Below are 24,223 nucleotides of genomic sequence, written 5' to 3' on the forward strand. Positions count from 1 at the left end.
TTGAAATCGGTCATGTGGTTCCGGAGAAAACCGTGTCACATAGTTTTCACAATTTTGCTTATAACTTTTAAACGAAACATCGGACCACGAAGCAATTCAATAGTGACATACTAGGCAATAATACCTTTTAAATGAGACTAATAACGCATAAATCGGTTCAGCCATATCCGAGAAACAGGCGATAGAAAATGAGCTGCACACACACACATACACACACACACACACACATACACACACACAGACATTGCTCAGTTCGTCGAGCTCTATCGATTGGTATATGTGATTCGGCCCTCCGGGCCTCGGATCAATTTCGTGTTTTTCGACCAATTTCTAAACCTTTGTTATATACTATAACAAAGGTAAAAGGTAAACGTCCCTTCTTTAAAATTGCATTGGGTGCAAATGGTTATGTTCACAAACAGATGCGTTGGAGCTGTCAAAAGCGCGATGCGCCGAAGTGTTGCAAGTAACCCCGGTGTTGCAAGTATCCCCGGATGACGGTACCAAAAATATTAGGTTAGATAATATAACACTTGGAAATAAAGTCGTGGTTCGATGGTTCAATGGTTGCCTTAAATTACAGTTGAACGATCAGAAACTGAAAAACAGACGACCGAGGACCTCCTAGCTTGGCTACTTAATTATACAAATTGGAATATTCCTAGGTATGGCCACGTGAAGGCTCTAGGTAGGGGCTTGGGATAGCTAGAACTATGTTGGGCATTTCTCCTTAGTGACCTTCCCCATTTCATACCCTTACAGTTTACTACAGCCTTTTCTGATAAAAATTCGAGCGCACTACAATTATCTCTCTGATAGAGATTTATAATGCTGTTTATTTACTATATTTCACAAAAAATATTATATATATCTAAAATGAACTCAGTGTTAATCACTGCGTCTGCAATTTGTTTGGTATTCAATTGAACTGCCATCAACAATCCACAGTATGATTTTAGCGAAATAGTATATTACAATTTAATATATAATTTTTAATTTTTATAATATAACATTCAGAATTGTACAGTTAGTCTATCCTACCCCAGGAGCCTTTATACTTCAACAATGGAGCTAAACGGAATGCTTTACCACTAGGCTTGGCAACGCTGCACACCACCCACCACCCTGTAAACATACGAAAACTACTCTTCCAATCAACGTTTTCGCACTCCATTGCTCTTTCACTTATTTTCTCTCACTCGTACGCAGTCTCTTCTCTCTGCCTCTTCGCTTCTCACAGTTCAGTTCGAATATAATGCGAAATCCGACTCTAAACAGAGGACTCAACATACTTGAGGGGTTGGTTGGTTAGCATACTCGAGCGCACAGCATGCTGACAGAGGCACACATAGCAGCAGAAACAACAGCAGCAGCACACATATTATTCGCAGTCGGGTCGAGTCTGACCTGATGGGTTGTAGAACGGTCTGGTCTGGTCCTGACGGTGTCTACGGTTCGGATCGGTTTGGTTTGGCTGCGGAATCAGTTGTGCGCTAGAAAGAGACCGAGTAGGATCAGCCAGCAGGCAGCAGGCACGACTTTCTGCATGTTTAATAAAAAGTTCAAATATCGATTTTTCAGTTTCACATCCTGATTCCCAGTTTTTTCCATTCTCGGTCGATCACTTGCCGTGTGTGCCCTCGATGCAGATTGTGCTTTGCCGATTACCGTAGATTAGACTGTTGATATAATAATGAACGATCCGGAATAGACGGTGCAGGTGAAGTTTCAGATTGCACAGCTGGAAAAGCGGAAATCAAAGTATACCGTATTCGCCGTAATCGCCGCAGTAGTAAGTGAAAGATACAGAAGAACCACTACGGCGAACATAACGGGTGATATGCAACAGCAGAATTCAGTGACTAATGGGTCAGATGAACCTTTGACCAACAGCATGTTTGCACGTGCAACTGTGGTTTCCAATTAAAAAATCCAATAGCTCGTGTTCAATACAAGATAGGGAATGTAGTTGAGTTGACCACCTCGTCAACCTGACAATAGCAGAAAAAGTGAAATTCAATAGTGACTGGTGGTTGGTGATAAACGCGGCTGAAGATATTTCGCATAATTGACTCGAAAAACGACAGTTGAAGAAAAAACCAATATTGTGTACGGGCATGCGGAAAAACCTGTCGGCAAACCGTGTTGCAGCAGTGTGAAATTTGTACAACGAAACGATTTTTAAGAAGCGACCCCGAAAATGTGATTGTATAAAACTGTATAGTTTGCACTTCTAGACCATACATAATATATGACGATACTTTGTACAGATGCAGAAGCAAGTTTTTGCTGCATTATTATGACAATAATGCTTTGATGTGGTTAAAAAACATGCAGTGTATTTTGCATCAGTCATTTGCATGACAAACGATACAGTAAAGTGAACAATAATTTCTACAACCAAGTTCTTACAGGCACAACAAGCGCAAATGATGCAAATAAGCACTTGTGAGGCAAAATCAAACAGATTCAGAGACTAAAACAATTTCTTTGCTGCTAACTGAAGAAATGTACTTCATACAATGACCTATATTTTTACTAGCTCTGAAAGAGCTTTCAGCTAAATTCTATTTCTGCAGAATTTAAATCGTCATGCTTGTTTGGTGAAGATCAAATGAAACCTACAAAGTGTTAGATTTGACCCTCTCTGGGTATTGGGTCCTCTGGCTGTATAGTTCTTAAGAAAACTTATGCACTTGTCACAAGCGCACCAATAAATGTGAATTCATTTGACCACTTCAAGCCATTTTTCGTCCAGCTTCAGCACCAGCACAGCTGGAACTACCTCTTTTGCTACCCTGCGTCTTGTTTTAGTTTCAGTTAGTGATGAGCTCAAAGCTTGCAGCTTCTTTTTCAAAAACAAGCCTGGAAACTTCTTTCACATCCCTACAAACGATCTCAGTAATATCGACGTCATCCGCAAAACAATGAATAATTTATCAAATCTTATCATATTAGGTACACAACTAAATTCTCGCTGTTTTTTTTATGAAAATTTAACTTTATTGTGAAAAAAGTGGTTACAAATGAACCATTCAAAATATTTACTAGTAGGGGAACTGTGGGTAAGACGAAGAGGTTAAGAAGAACAGCTATATAATATGGAGAACTTATGATTTATAAAACCTAAATACAGTTTACTTCAGTTCAATATATTGTTTTCAAAAGTAGCTAGGCAGTGAAATATTTAAAAAAAAATATTTTTCAATGTGTATTTTGAGTATTAAAAATGGTCCGAAAAAGTGAACTTTTTTAGTGCTGCGGGTGAAACGGACAATGTGTGGGGGTAGGATGGACAGGTATTGTAAATCGCCCCAACTGAGAACATATTATTATTTGTGACCCTTAACAAATTGAATACGTAAAATGTGGTGGTGTAGCGTGCAAAAAATGAAGGGGGAGGTCCACTCCCTTCCACTAGAGGCAGCAAATAGAAAATTGTTTGGCAGCGGCAATATGAACAAGCATTCCAAAAACTGGTTCATGCCTGGCCGCTGTTAATTTGTTTGAAGTTCACGTTTGCCGGTTAAATTTTCATTTATATGCTTGAGAAATCACTAAGAAGCAAAATCAACAATTTTGTTATAATATGTTCACTGACCATCTCACCCACACTAGCAGTTGTTCATTTCACCCCATTATTATACATTTTTTAAAGCGTTCACAATTTTTCATACGCAAATGAAATTATATATTATTTTAATGCAGACGTTACTTGAAAAGGTATTAAATCGAAATACTTCATGCTATGGACAACATTTTGGAATTAAACCACTCAAAAAGCTTAATTCCGTTGGAAGAAAAAAGCTACATCTAGACGCAGAATCATTTCCAATTTTTAGTTTTTCAGTACTTTATCAAAATTGGAAAGTTCTAAATGATGATGGTAACGTTCAGACATCATGAGATAGCAAGATGGTTGGATGCCCATCAAAACATTTACGAATTTGAATGCTTAACTGGTAGAATCAACCACCTGTTCGTCTTACCCACCCTGTCCGTCTTACCCACAGTTCCCCTACAAGGTTTTCTCATTTGTCGACCAACATTTGAAAGGGGCGGATAAGCCAACTGTCAAACAGACCGAGCGAGAGTTATTTTTCGCTGGAGCAGCATAGGAAAATGAACTCTCACTCGTTCTGTTTGACAGTTGGCTTATCCGCCCGTTGGTCGACATTTTTCTGACAGCGCACAGTGGGACGACTTGAAAAATAGGCAGACATCAGCTTTTGCGGCGAAACTATTTAGTTTTTTTGTTAGATAAAAAAAAAATTCATTAAGGGGGTGGGTCAATATATAGAGAAATTAATTTTTTTATTTTAGGTCCAAAATAATCAGTTTCTAAGGAAAAGTGGTAGAAGACGTTATTTAAAGAGTATTTGGTGAAGGAAGAAAGTTTCTATCCCTTAAGGAAAAAAAGATATTGAGCTACACAATAACAAACCCCCTTAATATCAGTTTTCCTAATTTTACTTGCTTATTTCCATTTTTACGTAGTTTTGATGTTCAGTAAAGTTTAAGATATAGTAAAAATACATCTTTTTGCTGAAGAGAGCGAAGCTTTAACTTTATGGGATTTTGAGCTGTTGCAGTTTTCATATAATTTTATAGTCAATTTTAAGGTGATTTATTTCAAAAAGGCGTAAGTATGCGCAGCCATCCTAAGCGATTTTAAGTGTTGTGATGTAGTGCCTTTCATTTCATGTATATGTCACGGTGGAACACGGTGGAACATTTGAGCAAACTGCGACTAAAATATCACGTTTTACGTTTGAAAAATTACATAAAATAACATAATAGGCCAACTTCAATACAATACTTAAGACAATACTGGAAAACTTAATAGTGTCGCCGCAAAAATTACATAAAATAACATAATAGGCCAACTTCAATACAATACTTAAGACAATACTGGAAAACTTAATAGTGTCGCCGCAAAAGCTGATGTCCGCCTATTTTTCAAGCCGTCCCACTGTGCAGCGGCGCGAATAACACTACGGCAAAAGTGTTTATTTTTTGAGGTTATCAAGTCATTTTTGATCTCTCCTAATGGCCGAAACTGCTGATCAGCCAGACCTTGTGCCATTTAACAAAACAAGTAATAATCGGACGGCACAATATTTAGGGAATATGGCGCACTGTGAGATGAAACCCAAATCTAAGTGGACAAAGGTAATTACGCTAAAACCGTTAGTCCTAGGTATATAGTATGGTCGGAGTAAATTTGTTATTTTAACTTCCGTATTTTTCGGTGGATTAGGATGACCAGCATAGTAAGCGAGTGTAGAATATAAACTTTTTATGGCTTTTTTTTGTAGGAGAATGAACCACTGCGACCAATAATAGAGATCTATTGTGGTATACTCCACCTTAATCTAAGTGCATAGGGTAACGAACGTATTTTGGCAGCTGTACATAATTTGGACACTTACAGCAAAATCAAATAAAAGCGTACAAATTATGTACAGCTGCTGATGGGGTCCAAAATAGGTTGTTTACCCTACTATTGGCTCATCACTATTGGCGAGTTCACGGCCGTGTCAGATTGCACGTGTATCCCAGTTCGATACTGCACTTCGTATGGAGTTGAGTACATACTTCAATGGGATTTTTATTCCAGATATCGGGAGGATACGCAGTCTGCCTTGTATCAATACTCGGCATTCGCAGAGTAGGTGTTCCGAGGTCTCACTCTCAAGATTGCAGAAGCGGCAAGCCATTGAGCTTGCCGATCCTCATGAGATGATGTTTGCTCGGGCAGTGACCGGTAATTACTCCTATCACTGTACTTAGGTCTTTTTTGTTGAGCCTAAGCAATGATTTGATTCTTTTTGATTCTCGTAGTCCGTTTATGCCATTTCAGTTTACTTTAATGGTCGTTCTTACCCGCTCGTTAAGTTCCGTTTTTATAGCACTTGACGAGAATCCACAAAATGGTTCTGGTCCTAAACATCTTGTCGATGATCCTTTTCGTGCCAGTAAATCGACCTTTTCATTTCCTTCAATTCCACAGTGGCCTGGAACCCAGTAAAGATTGACCAGGTTCTTATGAGCTAGCTGTCGCAGTGAAAGAATACATTCCCACACCAGTTTGGAATTGCACATTGCGGCCTTTAGCGCCTTGAGTGCTGCCTAAATGTCAGAGAAAATGCAAATGTTTGCATGTCGGTAATTTCTCCTCAGGCAGACATGGGCGCATTCTAAGATATAGTAGCGTACACTGCTGCCTGAAAGACAGTCGACCAGTTACCCATGGGAACATATTGATCTATTCCAGGACCGGTGATGCCGGCTCCTGTAGATTTGTTTATTTTTGAGCCGTCGGTGTAAAAGCATATTGGACCATCCCGAATTTCGGGACCACCTTGTTCCCATGTCTCGCGTTGGGAATCTATTATTTTATATGGAATTTCGAAGTTAGTTCTTTTATCCATACGATCTTCGTTCTTTATTACTAGTTCGTTAATACGGAAGTTTTCCAGTATTTTGGTATGGCCCGTAATATTGCCCCATTGCATATTTCTACAGCGAGTTAGCCTTAAGGCACTTTTTTCCGCTTCCAATTGCACGACCTGGTAAAGTGGAAGAAGGTGTAAAATTGCTTCTAAGGCTTTGGTTGGGGTACTTCTCATAGCTTCACAAATCATTGCACATGCCTGTCTTGTAGCTTGTCGAGCTTAGTTTGCGTTGACTTTTCTTATGTTTTGGGCGACCAGCGAGGCATAGGTTACCCTTGGTCTAATTATCGTTAGATACATCCAGTGTATCATACTAGGTCTAAGACTCCAATTCTTACCAATGGCTGACTAGTAGCCTTATTTATAACCTGTTTGATATGTGCATTTCAGTTCAGTTTTGGGTACAATATTATTCCCAAATGCTTTACTACGACATTTGTATCTCTGTACCACCGAGTTGTAATTTCGAAATGGTGTATTTCCTCTTGCGAGTAAAAGAAATGATTGTTGTTTTGGAGGCATTTATATTTAGGCCTTCCTGTCTGCATCATTTAACTGTAAAATTTAATGCAGACTGCATTCTATTGGATATTACATTATCAAATTTCCTTCTAGTGAGAAATACTACATCGTCCGCGAAACCAATCACCTTAAAGCCTTTGTCAGTCAAGTTATTGAGCAGATCGTCAACGAAGAGCGACCACAGTAAGGGCGAAAGTATCCCACCTTGAGGACAATCTTTAGTTGTTTTCCTTGTTTGGGACATACCTCCAAGCTGGGCAGTAATTTCTAGACTAGCAAGCATGGCTTGAATCTAACTGATTATATTGTGATTAATTCCGTGTTTTCTCATTGCCTTTTCAATTGAATAATGTGAAATGTTGTCAAATGCTCGTTCAATATCAAGAAAGGCTGCTAGGCTGCTTCTTATGGCTTTAGTAAGCTGAATAAAATATTCAGCAAAGTTAAAGAACATTAAATTTTAAGTAACTTTGCTAAAGAAATGAAAGTTTTATCTCTTATGGTTGATGGGCTGGAGCTCTTTAAAGTTTTTTAGTCGGAGTGGACCTAAAAATCCGTTTTTCTTTATATATTCTTTCGTATTTATTTCTCACAAATCATGCCTTCTGAGCACTTTCACACGAATGGAAAACGCATACTTTGTTTGAAGGAATCAAGTTGCTATCTCCTTCGGTTCTCAAGCTACAGGCACACATTTTTTCTAAAAAAATGTGGTTTTTTCAAATGTCCATCACGTAAAAACTGCTCAAAAGCAGCAAATCAAATTTTGTATAGATGATTAGCAATATATTGGCCTCCGAAATTATTTGAGATCACATCGGTTCAGGACGGCCCTCTTTTGCTAGACCGTATTGAATATTGAAGTAAAAATTACCGTTTTACTTACCAGAATCACAATTTTTACGTAAATAGAATGGATTAAAAAAACGAAAATAAGTCTAGTCGTTTAAGTCGTTTTCCATTCATGTAAAAGTGCTCAGAAGGCACGATTTGTGAGAAATAAACACGAAAGAAGATATGAAGAAAAAACGGATTTTTTAGGTCAACCCCGACCAAAAAACTTTAAATAGCTCCAGCCCATCAACCATAAGAGATAGAACTTTCATTTCTTCAGCAAAGTTACTTAAAATTTAATATTCTTTAACGTTGCTGAACATTTTATTCAGCTAACTTAAGCCATAAAAATTTTATATTTTGCACTCGCTTACTATGATAGTCACCCTAATGTCATATACACCAAAAAATACCTAGGACTAACGGTTTTAGAGTAATTACTTTTGTCCACCTAGATTTAGGTTTCATCCCACGGTGTGACGGGTTGCGTGTCACTTCCCAAGTAAGTCCATACTGGTTTAGAAACGTGAGGCCGAGCATTGTCATGCTGCAGAATCACTTTTTCATGACTCGTTTTTTTCCTGTAGAACTTTAACACTACTAAGCCCATTTGTTGGGGACAGTTTCGGACCACCTTTTAGCAGCGTCGCAGATATGTTTGACGGAGCTTTAAAGCTACAATTTATTAAATTCAATTAGTATTAGATTTTATATAAATGTATTAAATACCTTACAATTTTGGTCTCTTCTATTTAGCTACTATTCTGTCTGCCAACAAGTAAACTTTTACGTATAACTATTATAAGAAACTGAGATTCGTAACCTCTTCCTTCTTTGCCTCGTGTATAAGAATGGATTGAGTGAACACAATGGGGTATAATGTATCGTGGTATAATTGTGACGTTCGGCTGTCACCGACATGAAATGAGCAGGAGTGTTTGTCACTGCATTGGTCTGTTAGGCAGAGGCGTAGTGCCCCTAACATCCCCCGACCCATAACGCGGGTCACAAGCCTGCTTGCGTCCAGCGTTATCTAACTTCTCTTCGTCTGAGTTGGTATCCTCGATGCCCAACACAGCAATCTTCGTGGCAGGTCTTCGTAGCACTCCGTTACGAGTTTTGACGAAGGCTTGTCGGACTCGTCCGTCGAGTCCCTTCGTAGCAGACAATATTTTTCCTCGTAGCCACCCATTCCGGGTTGACTCGTCAACGACGAAAACCAAGTCACCTTCTTTCAGCTGCTCCGGATCTTCCACCCATTTACTACGACTGGCTATTGTAGGAAGATACTCCTTTATCCAGCGGTACCAGAATTCGTCCACCAGACACCTCATTCGCCTCCAATTGCTCCTCGTCGGTTCTGCACGTTCCATCAATGGCTGTGGTCGCTGTGTTACTCCCTGTGAGCTTAGTTGGAGAAAATGGTTGGGAGTCAGCGATTCTTGCGCCTCATTATCCAATGGAACCACTGTGAGTGGTCGCGAGTTGACTACTCCTTCCGCCTCAATCAAAAGTGTCATGAGGGTTTCCTCGTCGGGGTTTCTGGTGATCGATAGGCTTGCGAAAGCAGTTTTTATGGAACGGACTAACCGCTCCCATGACCCGCCCATATGTGGCGCTGAGGGCGGATTGAAAATCCATTTCGTGTTAGCGTTAGTGAAGACTTCCGACATCTGTTCGTTGATACGTTTTATCTCTTCCTCGAGTTCTCGGCTGGCGCCGACGAAATTCGTACCGTTGTCGCTCCAGATTTCCAGTGGGGATCCCCTTCTTACCAGAAAGCGTCGAATAGCCTTCTTGCAGGAGTCCGTGGACAGTGAGTACACTATTTCTAGGTGCACTGCTCGTATGGTGAGACACGTGAACAATGCGACCCATCGCTTCACGAGTGAACGTCCCACCTTGGCCTGCATAGGACCGAAGTAATCAAGCCCAACGAACGAAAACGGTCTGACGAACGGGCTTAATCTCGCTTCCGGAAGTGGTGCCATCCGCGGAATACATGGCTTCGCCTTCTTCACCTTGCAATACATACACAATCTCACCACCTTACGAAGCTGGGTGCGCAGAGACGGTACATGGAACCGCTGCCTTATCTCGTTGATCACCGTTTCTGTATTTTCGTGAAGATACGCTCTGTGATACCAGTCTAGCAGTAGGATCGTTAGAGGATGTGTTTTAGGCAGAATAATTGGGAACTTTGCTTCAAAGGGCATGAAACTAGCAGCACATAGTCGAGAATCCATCCGAATCACTCCACGATCATCCATAAAGGGGGATAACTTGTAGATTCGGCTCGATTTTCCGATCTTTGCAGGCAAACCTTGCCCAGCGACTGCTGTCAACAGTTTAACTTCTTCCGGAAAGGCATATTTTTGCACGAGACTCCAAACCGTGTCCTGGGCTTCAGTCAGCTCGTCCTGCGTTAAATGGCCGCGTTGCAGTTGCTCTCTCTGTCGCTTCCGTCGCATGTTTCCTATTATTCGATGCACATATGCTAGTGCACGCCAAACTCTCTCAAATTTAGAGAAACGACTCCACTCGATCAACTCGTCCTGCGATACGATGTGCTGCACCATACATGGTTTCAGTTCTTCTGGAGTTTCCTCGGTTGCGTATTGTTGTGGCCACGACACTTCGGGCTCTCGCAAAAACTTAGGACCGGTAAACCAGCGGCTATCTGGGAGCAGGTTTGGCCCCTTGCCCCATTTCGTGGCCTCGTCTGCCACATTTTCCTTAGTGGGTACCCATCTCTACTCCTCAGTGTTGGATTTGGACAGGATCTCCCCAATTCTGCAAGCAACGAACTGTCGGTAGCGTCGATGATCAGACATGATCCATGCAAGAACTGTTTTCGAGTCGGTCCAGAAAACTCTCCGTCTGATCGGCAAACTGTGGCTCAACATCAACGTTTTCATAAGTCTGCAACCGATGACGGAAGCCTGGAGCTCTAGCCGAGGAATAGAGAGTGATTTTAACGGTGAAACCTTCGACTTCGCTCCTACCAGTGCAGTGCGGAACTCGCCACGAATCTTGGCGCGAAAGTAGCCTACGCAGGCGTAAGCCGTTTCGCTGGCGTCAACGAAGATATGCAGTTGCAAGTCCTCAATTTCCTCGGATGATACACTTGGGAAATAAGCGCGGGAAATGCTCACGTTATGTAGCATATCGAACAAGCTTGTCCATCTTTGCCAGCGTTCAAGAATCTCCCCGCCGACGATGTCGTCCCAACCTGCTTTCGTCCGCCAGATATCTTGTATTATAACCCGACCGTGGATGAAGAAATGCGAGAGTAATCCAAGTGGGTCGTACTGACTCATTACGCATCGTAGAATGCCCCTCTTGGTCGGAGCGATTCCTGCGAAATCAAGTCCATTCGCGTATACAAAAACGTCTAATTCGGATGCCCATAACATTCCTAGGACTCTTTCAGCTCGTCCGCTCTTGTCTGCTTCAACAGCTTTCTCACGGCAACCGTCCGTTGCCCCGACCCGTCGAAGAACTTCGTTAGAATTGGACAACCAATTACGCATGGTGAAACCACCTTTCTTATGCACTATCTTCACTTCTTCTGCCACTCGACACGCCTCTTCCTCACTGTCAAAGCTGTCCAGATAGTCATCGACGTAGTGTCGTCGCTGGATTGCTTCAACTGCTCTTGGGTAGCGATCGATGAAGTCCTGAGCGTTCAGGTTTTTTATGTATTGCGCTGAGCACGGTGAGGACGTTGAACCGAACGTTGCTACGTCCATGATAAAGACCCGAGGCTTCTGGTTCGGATTATCCCGCATGAGGAAACGCTGAGCATTACGATCCGCTGATCGTATCTTCACCTGGTGGAACATTTCTTGCAGATCGCCACCCACTGCTATCCTTCGTTCTCGAAATCCACAAAGCACTGTCGGAAGCGGTACAACAAGATCTGGTCCCTTCAGCAGCATACTATTCAGCGAAATCCCGTCGACCTTAGCTGCAGCATCCCACACAAGCCGAATCTTTTTCGGCTTTTTCGGATTTTGCACAACACTCAAGGGTAGATACCAAACACGGCATGGATCCGCTGATTCGAGCTCCTCTCGCGTCACTTCGTGGATGTACCCTTTCTGCTGATACTCCACAATTTGACGTCGAACGTTTTGTTCAATAGCAGGGTTCGCTTTCAGGCGTCTCTCAAAACACTGTAGCCTGCGAACTGCCATTCCGTAGCTATCGGGGAATTCCACCTGATCATGTCGCCACAATAGCCCAGTCTCGAAAGCTCCTTCGACTCTCCTGGTCGTACGTTCGAGAATCAACCTAGCCCGCTTTTCGTCTTCAGATTCCGGTCCGCTATCAGCCGAGACACCTACATTCTCCACACTAAAGTATTGTTTAACCATTTCGTGCAGGTTGGCATCCCCCGTACATTCGCAAACATGGAGATGGTAACTGCGACTTTGCATCTCTCTTTTCACTGGTCCATATACAGCCCAACCTAGCCGGGTTTTTGCAGCAATAGGCTCACCCGACCGACCTTCTCGGAGCTGCTTAGTAGCAGTCAATACTGTATGTCCCGCGCCAATTAATATTCCTGGTGTCACAGACTCGTAGTCAACAACTGGTAGCTGCCGGAGATGGTGATACTGTTTAGCCAATTCACCATATCGAAGCGACTGCGTTGGAAGTCCCAGTGCACTAACAGTGCGAACACCTTCGAGATTGTATCGGCGATCTGCTCCACATCCTGATATTGCGACCGTAACTTGATGCGAATCCTCCTCATCTCTAGTAACATTGCCTGTCCATGACAAACAAAGACGTTTTCGAACGCCTTTAATATCAAGCGTATCTGCAATCCACTTCTCCATCAGCGTGACGGATGATCCCTCATCAATAAAGGCAAATGTATCCACACTCCTTCCGTTACCGTGAAGAGTCACCGGTAGAATACGGAACATCGTCTCACTCTGGTTGTCGCGATGCGCATTCACTCCCTCAGATTGATTCCGGGCTGCAGCATTTTCCCTGTGGCTGGACGATGCACTCGTTGTTGTCGATGTTGAAGAACTACGATGCAATAGCGGGTGATGACGCATTTGGCACCCCTGTATATCGCACCGCATCTGGGAACGGCACGGCTTCCTCCCATGCTTACCAAGACAAATTCGGCACAGCTGGTGGGTTTGTACAGCCTTCCACCTGTCGTCAGTGCTCATCTTCTTGAAAGTCTCACATTCTTTCACTCTGTGTTCGGGATCATTGCAAGTTAAACACCGTATCTGATTCGCTTTCGATGGTTCCGACTTCACTTTCACTGGCTCCACCTTTTCCGTAGCATGAGCATTGACGAACCCTTTTACTCTGTCCGCTTTTCCTGCCTTAGTACTACTAGGCTCAAGCGTAAGGGTGACATCGGCCGCTGCAGTTACCAAATTTGCCATATACCCACCGAAAACACGCAAATCAACCACCATGAACTGCCTTTTATATGCTACCCAGTCCAGTTTCAGGTGCGCCGGTAACCTGTCGATCAGCTCTTGCAAGAGCAATGGATTTGAAAGATGGGCAACTTGCCCAGCTGCCACCAAGTAATCACAAAAATTTTGTACTGCCATTCCAAAAGTAACCAAAGTCCTCAAATTGTCGGCTCTCGGCGTAGGGACGTCGCGGATTTTTGTGAGAAGAGCAGAAATTATCTGTTCCGGTCGTCCATACAAAAGCTGCAATGTTTGCATCACCTGCGGTACTGCAGACGGGAGTAGAAGACGGCTACGAACAGCTTCCAATGCACTGCCCTTTAGACAGCGTTGAAGTCGGCCGAGATTCTCCACTTCACTGTAACCACAAGCTTCTGTCGACGTATAAAAGGCACTATAAAACATGGGCCACTCTTCGGGGCTCCCACTAAAGATGGGAAGCTCTTTCGGCATAACATGCCGGGCAGCCAACTGGCGAGATGTAGGCACACTTTGATCGATTACACTACCTACCGGCATCGATTGACTGATGGTAGGATTTTGAAAAGGATTCGAGATATATTGAGATACGGTTACAGGAATATAGGGTGTATTTGTGTTTGTCTGATTCACATGCGGATAAACTGACCCTGCACCAAACATTGAGTGTTGTGTGAACTGTGTCTGTCCTAACGCTACAGGTATTTGATTGGCTAAGCCTAGGAAATTGTTATTTTGACTTACATTTGTTCCAAACAAACCTATAGTACTTATGGTAGCCGGCAACGCTTGAGTAGGAACAGTATAGCTTGTCGATGGATCGGCCCACGGCACAGACGTCACTGATGTCACAGGTGTCGATGACCCCAGATGACCTCTGCCATCTCCGAGTAGAAAATCGTGCTTGTAGTTATGCATCGGTGCAACTGCATACGGTTACGATGATGCATTGGTCGGATGAACACTCCTTGCTGGTGCAGTTGATATTGCCGGCAGCATCCCCAAGGAGTCAATTCCTCGGTAAGGTGCCGCGGGGGTAGCGATCGTCGAGGGTACTGGAACAGTCACTGCGTCACTAACCAAATTGCAGGGCAACGGGGTACGTTGGGCGGACGCGGCGATAGACTGCGATGGTTGCGGGTTTCTTCTCGAACTCGAAGGCAAATCGATTGCCTGGTTGCTGACTCCTTCGCACTGGCCCGCCAGCAGGTCACATCGCATTCGCCATGCCTCCTTCTCTATTTGCAGCTTCCTTTTTTCATACTCCATTTTGCGCTCTAATTCCATCTCACGTAGAACAAATGCCTGTTGTTCTTTCAGTAGCTCGAGGTTAAGTTTCGTTCGCTCTGCGGACGGGTCAGCCACAATCGTTTCCTTGCGTGCGGTTGGTGCTGGTTCACTAGTTGAGGTTGGAATGGTTGCGGAACTCGTTACCGTAGGATTCTTAGATGCATCACTCCCGGTACAATTGGTACACTTCCAATGTTCCTCTTTCATCCCGTCGTCGAACCCCACACATCCATAGTGGTACCATCCACCACATTCGCCTTCGCACTGGACCATATCGTCGATATTATTGGCTAGGCTGCAATTGCGGCAATCGAACCGGTTTGACTCAGGCATTGTACTCCGAACAATGGCAAAATTCTTTAAAGATTTGTTGGGGACAGTTTCGGACCACCTTTTAGCAGCGTCGCAGATATGTTTGACGGAGCTTTAAAGCTACAATTTATTAAATTCAATTAGTATTAGATTTTATATAAATGTATTAAATACCTTACAATTTTGGTCTCTTCTATTTAGCTACTATTCTGTCTGCCAACAAGTAAACTTTTACGTATAACTATTATAAGAAACTGAGATTCGTAACCTCTTCCTTCTTTGCCTCGTGTATAAGAATGGATTGAGTGAACACAATGGGGTATAATGTATCGTGGTATAATTGTGACGTTCGGCTGTCACCGACATGAAATGAGCAGGAGTGTTTGTCACTGCATTGGTCTGTTAGGCAGAGGCGTAGTGCCCCTAACACCATTGATAGGGACTATTGTTGTATATTGTTCGTGTATTCTGTCCGTTTTTCGCAAGGCGATCGGCTTAATCGGATCAATTGAATTCGATACCGTTGCTTAATGTTGATTTCATACCGATTCAACAGCTCATAATAAATTACGCCGACCTAAGTAGTACAGGATCACCTTCGCAGCGTGCCGAACCGACAACGTAGAAGTACCGACCGAACAGTCCTTATGGCTGTTTGAGTTGCTGTAATGAATCCATAATGAATCGCCCAGTTAGCTGCGAGGTACGATGCTGGTCTAACAAGCCAATCGTCGTATGTTCGAATCTGGGCTGGACAGTGCTGCAAGAATCAGTAGGTGCTTTATACTACAGTCAGCAGGATCGTTGCACTAGTTGATAAAGAAGGGTAAATCTTAAAGACGCTTACAAGCTACAACGCAAGATTTTGCTTTGCTAATGAACCACGCACCTTGATGTGATGAAGAAAGCCTTTTCTTTTTTTCTGCTGCTGGAGCACCCAGGGACCCACAAGCATTATTATTAGAAGTAAATTAACCTTCTATTGACACTTCAACTACATGTTGATATATAATAGAGTTTTTGGCATTCAAATTTCTTCACGAATTCTTCTTGTTAGTACTACCGCTACTCGTATAACAGTCCCATTTGGTGTTTCCTATAAAAATAGTACTGTTATGCGAGTTGCGGTAGAGTACTTACTTACTTAGTTGGCCCTACATCTTATGACGAGGCTCGCGTAACTTAATTCCTCCATCTAGTTTGGTTCACGCCAGCTGATCCCCAGTTCCGCGGGCACCCAGTGCTCACCAGATCTCACTCCACCTGGTCTTGCCACCTCGCTCATTGTGCCCCTCTTCGTCTTGTTCCTTCCGGATTCGATGCGAAAACCATTTTTGGAGGATAGTTGTCCGGCATTTTAGCAACATGTCCTGCCCAACGTATTCGTCTAGCTTTAGCCACTTTCTGGGTACTGGGTTCGCCGCAGACACGCGCGAGTTCGTGATTCATTTTTCACCTCGATACACCGTTCTTTTGCACGCCGCCAAAGATAGTTCTTAGCACCCGCTGTTCGAAAACTCCAAGTGCTCGTTAGTCCTCTTCTAACAGTGTCCTTTTTTATGCTTGTAGAGGACGACCGGTCTAATTAGCGTTCTGGACAATGTGCACTTTCTACGGAGGCTCATATTGTTCGACCGCATTTGTTTGTGGAGTCTGTAGTACGCACGATAACACGCCTTTTAATCTCACGGCTGGTATTGTTGGCTTCTATTGCCAGCGAACCAAGGTATACGAACTGGTCGACTATCACAAACTCATTCCTGTCGATTACCAAGGTACTGCCGAAACGAGCCCTGTCTCGCTCGGTCTCGTTGGTGTACTGATCTTCCACCGCCTCAAATGTTCTACCCACAGCATTCACGTCGTCGGCAGAGCAGATAAATTGAATGGAAACAACTGGTCAACTTGTCCGGGTCCATTTTAATAAGTTCCGCTCCAATGCCATGCTTTTCTGTTGCTTTGTTGTTCTTCAGCCGCTGGATGGTTTCTTTAACTTCGCTTATCGATGAGGGTGGCACATCCTATGCTTATGCTTATGCTTATCGATGGGGGTGGTACATCTCCGTTGCTTGCTGCACCAATGAAGTCACTTCCTCCACTCTATCACGGTCCTTCGTCAGTACGCCATTCGGGTGTTCATCGTACTGCTACTCTTACCTTTCGATAACCGCACCGTCGTGAGTCAAAATATCTCCATCTTTATCTCTGCATATTTCAGCTCGCAGCTCAAAGCTTTTACGAGATTCGTCGAGTCTTTGATAGAACGTCGGTGTATCGTGAAAGCGGTACAGCTGATCTTTGGACTCCTCCTCCGGGTGGCGATTCTTCTCTTGGAAGAGGCGGATTTGCTGTCTTCGCTTCTGTTTTCTTAACTGCAAATAAGCATTGTCAGTATTCTAAGAAAGTAAGCAGTAAAGTAGCCGTATCTCAAACTCTTCTTGCGTTTAGCACAGATCCTTACATCTTCCAAAGCGGCCAAACCAATCACGGCACGTTGGTTCCTTGAAGCGGTAAATACTTTTTGGACCTTTCGAAACGCTTCAGTCGCTATTTTCTTCAAATGAAGATGAAAATCCTCTTACTATGTGGCATTATTGTATGTATGTATGGGGATAGCCACCATCACCTCAGAGTTTCCCATTGTATGCAAGTAGAATTACTGCAGAATCGCATTTATCTACCCAGCAACTTTCATGTCAATGCTGTTCGTGAAGGACCAAAAGGGGTTTGGTGGATCTGTAAGCAATGTCACTTACATGATCTCACGGAAATATAAGACACTCCTTCCAGCATAGACCTCCGGTTTCTAGATATCTAATTTCGCGATGCAAACTTGTCTTGCGTGATGATTTGTGTGCTAGAAGGGCGCGTCAAAATCCTTTCCGGCCTTATATGACTTGGGCTGGTTACCACATCCCTCATCTAGTCTTCGATTCATTAGATACCCTGATGTTCCCTCCCCTTTATTGTAATGATGGTAAATGGCAATGTAATAGAATATGTGTTATATGAATGAGCAAGGTATGAACATTACTAAATATAGCAACACTGATTTCACCATTAAGATGAAATGAAATAGAACAATCTCACCAGCAGTCCTTCGAATGGAATAGAGTTGCCATGTTTCCATTAGTGCTTCCATCATTAATTTAATTTTCTCTTCTGGTATCCATGAGCATTATTTAAATTTTTACGGCCAGAGTTTTCACTAAACAGTAGAAGGTGCTTCATAAGCTAAAACGAAATTAATAATTAAAATAACTTATGTTAAGCTTGCCTACTAACAAGGTCCTGTGGCTCAATCATTACTCAAACTTGCAGTTTTGAGATCAGGCAGCCGGGAACCACCCAGCATCGCGCCGTCTAGCTTGGCTACTTAATAGAGCATTACCGGGTAAGGCCACGTGGAAGCTCTAGGTAGGGGCTTGGGATGGCTGAAGCTATATTGGACGCTTCCTCATTTGCCGTCTCCATTTCATACCCCTCTTACTATACACTCAAGTCGCTTTTTACGCGCAGGATACGTCCCGCGTAAATCAAAACCACGTAAAAAACCGCGTAAATTCCGAAAACCGCGTAAAAATAGTCGCGTAAAAAGAAACCGCTTAAAAAGCGACTTCAGTGTACTAAACTCAAACATCTTCATACAATCAAAAGTGTAACCCGTTGTTTTGCGTTGTCACCACTGTCTCGAAACTGGGGAAGATTTATTGCTGTCAAAGCAAAGCAAAGCCTGGGTGCTAATTCCGTTACCGAAATTTGACCTTCTGTTTTTACACGACAGACTTCGAAACCAGCTGTTAGAATACAGGACAGTGCGGGGTCAGTGCTACGATCCTATTGACTCGACCAGCCTCTCCCAGCCGAGATTCGAACATACGACGACTGGCTTATTAGACCAGCGTCTTACCTCATGGCCAACTGGGAGGTCACAGGCATTGCTGTCAAATTGCATACTTATGTGCGTTAATGCAGATTGTGTTTGGTCCGTGATGTTTGTGCTGTCACGGACCAAACGGCTTACGACTAACTGCGAACCAAGGGACTTACCACTCTATTCCTTTCTACTGCAGTTAACAGTAACCCACATTTCAAACATGCAATGCAATTGTCGTTTGTTTTGTTTTGATTGAAATAATGCATTCAACCTAGCATTTATCTCCTTTTTTAGCAAACTAAGTTGCGTTTTGGCAGCTATATTGGCAGGAGCATCCGATCGGGAGTTTCCCAATTTTTTACAGCCAGATCCCCTGGTCAAAACAGGTTATTCACAAATGTCTAAGTTTTATTATTCATGACATTTTGGATATGAAAAAATCGACAAAGAGCCGAAACTTATTTGAGCACCTAATACATTTGCGGCCATACCTCCGTCGTCATGAAAGCTTCTGAGTTCTTATCTGCCAATCACACGCTTAATTTTGCACTCACCATTATTTATTACACCATTGTTTGGTGCTCACCGGCGCCTTTTTGGTGGTTAGCGGTATTTCTCTTTAAATCTCTATACTCCGTTCATCTTGATCGAGCGATAAATTGTAGCCGATGTCATAGGAACTCATTCTGAGGTATTGGACCGCCTGTTAACAGTGTCGCTGCCCTCCTGCTCCTCCTACTCTAGTACTATAGAGTTCGTGTCAAGAACATGTCTCAATTGTACTCGATTCTGGGTTACTCGCTGAGCGTCTCGACATCAGCAAATCGGTTTTAATTTCAACTTGGTCGAAGCATCTAGCATGTTGGTTTTCCGCTGCATAGTCGTCCGGTATCTTTGCGAAGTAACCGGCCGCTCGTAACTTCCTGATTTTGGCCAGGTGTACGATGGGAATCTCTGCAAATACCTGTAGCTCGTGCTTCATACGCCTGCGCTACTCTCCGCTTTCAGTTTGTAATTCGCCAAAAGTCCGTAACGCCTTTTCACATGCAAAATCCGCCTTCTGAAGCTGTTGACTCTTCTTAGGACACTCCAAACTTATCCTCTGCATTGAAGAGCACGTCCTCTTCTTGCTTCTTCCGGCAGTGGGCTTCGTTTTCGACGGCTATAGTCTCCCTGTGTGCATGCGACTTCTGACCTAGCTTTTGTTATCTGTTGATCTATGACTATTCCGAAACGAACTTGCCGTTAAATACGCTGTTTCCCACGTCGTTACCACATATAGTCTCGCTAGTAGTCAAATAAATGACATCTTAACTTCTACCCCCTTCAAAGACATAATGCTCATTTTCTATTACAATTACCGTCACGTTTTATTCCCGTCGCGTTTTAAACCCTAGATTGAGCCTGTCGTTGTCGTTTATATCACCAGATTTGTAGATGCTCCTGAATGCGCATGTACAATCAGCTATGGGTCTCCAACGGATGACTCTTCTGTTCTTATTCTTCAGCACTACGAAATTCAGCTGTGAGTGTTTTACTTTCTTCGTCCACGACTAGCACTTCTGTAACGGACCCGGATCCATGTCACCAATATACTCTCACACATAATTTGATAGTAGCCCCTACTTGAAGGGCCCCTCGATGCATGGTCCGAAACAACAATGGCCGTTCTATTTCTATGAAGTTCTATGAAGTGATTTCCCGTCCCCGCCTAACAGTTTGAAATTTAGTTCTGTGTCACAGAAAAATGTCGAAACAGAGATCCAATGCTCCTTTCTAAACGCTTATCACGGTGGCGTCAATGCATTTCAACGCAATTTTTCATAACGATTGGCTAGCTAATGACACTAGCAATCGTTTCATGCAAAACCGATATTTTCAAATGCATTTGCATTGCCGGGATAGACGTAAGAGAGGAGACACGAAGAGAATCTCGCATTTGCACATTACTCGGGTACTTTTTCAGTTCAACGTATCCGCAAATGAGAGATTCTCTTCGTGTCTCCTCTCTTCCGCTTTTTACGGCGATACTAATGCATTGAAAAGAAAATTTTCAAAACATTTGGCTAGCTAGTGACTCCGGCAACCAATTCAGGCAGGGGCTTGCGATGGGTGCCGTGCTTTTGACGCCAACATCTCAGCACATGCGAAAAAGAAATAGCAAGTCACTGCATACGTTTCACTCTACCCCGTAACAAAGTGACAGTTATTACCAGTTTTCCATAACACCCGCCAGTGTAAAAAATGTCGCGACGATCGTTTTTACGTGCCGGTCAAAATTGACGTACCTTCGATTTCCAAAGGAAATGTTCACTTTTGTTACGTTAAATGTGAACGCAAAAAGCTATCTAGACAACGATTCGAAAAGTGCACATTGATTAATTCAGCATTGTTTCATATTTTCGGCAAAACCGTTTGAATTCTTGGTGGGTTGCTTGATTGATTTGTTTACTAGATAAAAAGCGGTATTTATTACAAGATTGTCACTCTTGTGTACGGGTTGTCTGCTCTAAAGTATTTGAATATTGCGTGTTTCATTGAAACTTATCCGCTGCGCAATTCAAAATTAAATGCTCTTTCATGATTGCTGGATCGATTTTGTCGTTAACAGAACAAGTTAAACAAAACTCAAGAGTAGATCCAAGCAATAGAGATTGTTGCAGTTGTACAAAAAAAAAACACTCTGTTACATGGCAGAACCAAATAGAGCATTTTATTATGACAGAAGAACCAGTTATGCTGCTATTGTCATTACCACGGAAACGTTTTACTACTTGACATATTGTTGTCAGTGCGTAAAATGCTCTTTTGAAATAATAAACCAATTCCAAACACAAACAAAAACCAAACATAAGGGATTTTTGGCCAAAAAATGATAAGTTTTTTCTTTGACTTTTACGCCGCTCTCATACATCTGTCGTGAACCATGAACCAACAGTTTTAGGTACGCTTGATTTGTATGGGAGCTGTCACATTGTTACCGGGTTGGTTTCACTCGACAATGTTGGCAGTAAATTTACTGGTCACGCGGGCGCTTTTTCTGCAAAAGCGCCCTTCATTAAGTCGACTGGATAGCACCCCGCTGGATTCAGGCAAAGCTGATGTGTCAAAATGTATTAGTATCGCTAGAGTGACTATATCTAGAGTGGCGACAATGTCAAAATTGGAATGATAATTATCTGTCGGTGTCATTCCAATCGAGCAGACGACCTATCCAACGCGTGTGCAGGAAAGAGAAAGAAAATTCGTATTGCATACATTTGGGATGACATCTAAGTATCGACATAAACAGCGGAAGAGAGGAGACACGAAGAGAATCTCTCATTTGCAGATACGTCGAAATGAAAAAGTACCCTAGATTGGACCTTTTGACATGTGACTAATTCTCGTTGAAATGTTGGGCCACTACTAATACGAGGTCTTCCAATATTAGAACGTTTGTACTTGATTGGTTGAAAATAGTGAAAAAATGAGAATTACCAGATCTATATCATGTGACATTTTCTAAATTTGCAATGAAACAACCAACGGTTCTGTAAAGAAGAATAAATTTTGGTGATCTAGGATTTGGTCGCCATATAAGATTTTATCAAAAAATCACCGTTTTCGCCATGAACCCCACAATCGATTTTTATTTTAAGACCATCTGCCAATGATGCTGAGCTGAGAAAAAATACCACAAGAAACATTCATAAAGTTAGGTGTGCATTGGCATTAACTAAATAAAACAATCAGTTGTCTGTAGCATAGTTCATAGTTTTCATATAATTATTATGATATTGCCAAAATTTACTATGAAATAAACAACAAACGTTATTTTTTTGTAAAGATGAAGCATAAGGCTTTCAAATGAAGTGAAAAAGAAATTGACGGTCATCTTGGATTTGATCGCCGTGTTGGAATTTAACAAAAAAATCGCCATTTTCGCTAGGAACCCCCCAACCGATTTTAATTTCAAAACCATCATTAGGAAGCTGAGTGAAAATGCTACATGAAACATTAATCGAGTTAGGTATGGAGTGACATTAACTAAATAAAACAATTAATTATCTGTAGCAAGGTTTACAATTCTCATGTAATGTTAAATCTTGCTGCAGAAAGTTAATTGTTTAATCGGATTAATTCCACTGCACACCTAATTTGATGAATTTGTATATTTTTTTCTCTGCTTTCCAATGGTTGACTTAAAATTAAAATCGGTTGGGGGGATCCTGGCGAAAATGGAGATTTTTTGGTAAAATCCAACACAGCAGTTAAATCCAAAATGAATGCCAATTTTTTTACACTTTATTTGAAAGCCTTATCATTTATCTTTACAAAATAGTACCTAACCCAAGTAACAATTTGAGTTTTATTACACTGTTAGGATGGCATTCAAGACCAAAATTGGTCATGAAAACCACCATAAGAGTACAATCAAACTCACATTGTTGCTTGGGAACGTTTTTAGTTCATTTCATAGTAAATTTTAGCAATACCATAATAATTATATGAAAACTATGAACCATGCTACAGACAACTGGTTGTTTTATTTAGTTAAAGTCAATGCACACCTAATTTTATGAATGTTTCTTGTGGTATTTTTTCTCAGGTTTCCAAAGGCGGTCTTAAAATGAAAATCGGTTGAGGGGCCATGGCGAAAACGGCGATTTTTTGATAAAATCCAGTATGACGACCAAATCAAAGACGGCCATTAAAAAAATGTTTACTCCATTTGAAAGCCCAGTTCTTTTTCTACACAGAACTGTGCGATTTGTTAGCTGTTTCATTACAAATTAATGGCGAATTTGTTTATCCAATCCGGATTGGAACCGGATGATTTTTTTGTGTTCATTTGCTCCTATCTGACAGATAAAATTCATTCAGTTCCAACCCGGAATGAATAAACAAATTCGCTATTAGAAAATATCACAGGATATAGATCTCAAGGTTGGGTAAAAGTTTCACATTTTTTTGAATTGTCGGGCCCCTTGGCGAACGATGGGTCTGCTGTCTCGAAATATTAAAAGTGCATTTCTCATTTTTTAACCATTTTCAACCAATCGAGAACAAAATTTCTAATATTTGAAGACCTCGTGTCAATAGTGGCCCCATTTCAATGAGAAATGCTCAATGTCGCTCGAGATGTATGAGTTTTATGCTTCTTGCTGTAGAAATGGATAAACTAAAGAGAGATTTTTTACGCATTTTCTGCAGGACATGATTCACGGCTGATTTCGATTTTTGATGAATTTCAAGATTTTACCATCATAGCTAATTGCCACAGCTGTTTTTAAGCAGGTTGCATTTCAATATAGTTTAAATTACATTCGAATAAAAAGAGGGACTTCGAAAAATCGTTTCGTTAGCACTGACACTGTTATGACACATGATAACAACAAAATCATCACCTAAATAACTTCTTCCCAGGTAACCTTTCGATAGTCACCAAACTAAGCAAAAATCCACTACTCTGAGAAGACGCTTCTCAATTATCTCACGCTTTTCACAATACA

General features: G+C 42.1%; 1 protein-coding gene across 1 annotated transcript; it reads right to left on the reverse strand.

Annotated features, from left to right (window-relative positions):
- Window positions 1–1,381: 1,381 nt before the first annotated feature.
- On the reverse strand, window positions 1,382–13,912 carry LOC128746066 (uncharacterized). The gene is made up of 4 exons (XM_053843116.1): window positions 10,820–13,912; window positions 8,798–10,567; window positions 5,887–6,132; window positions 1,382–1,474 (listed from the first exon to the last, which is right to left on the reverse strand). The coding sequence occupies exons 1-4, from the start codon at window positions 13,910–13,912 to the stop codon at window positions 1,382–1,384; spliced, it is 5,202 nt and encodes a 1,733-aa protein (XP_053699091.1).
- Window positions 13,913–24,223: the final 10,311 nt, after the last annotated feature.

Source organism: Sabethes cyaneus, chromosome 1 (genome assembly GCF_943734655.1).
Source record: "Sabethes cyaneus chromosome 1, idSabCyanKW18_F2, whole genome shotgun sequence".
NCBI lineage: Eukaryota > Metazoa > Arthropoda > Insecta > Diptera > Culicidae > Sabethes > Sabethes cyaneus.

Coding starts and splice junctions, on each gene's coding strand:
- LOC128746066 (XM_053843116.1), bottom strand. CDS start 13,912: ATGTTTGGTGCAGGGTCAGTTTATCCGCATGTGAATCAGACAAACACA. Junction 10,568..10,819: donor GCGAGTTCCGCACTGCACTG/GTAGGAGCGAAG, acceptor ACTGAGGAGTAG/AGATGGGTACCCACTAAGGA. Junction 6,133..8,797: donor CGCGTTATGGGTCGGGGGAT/GTTAGGGGCACT, acceptor TCTGACATTTAG/GCAGCACTCAAGGCGCTAAA.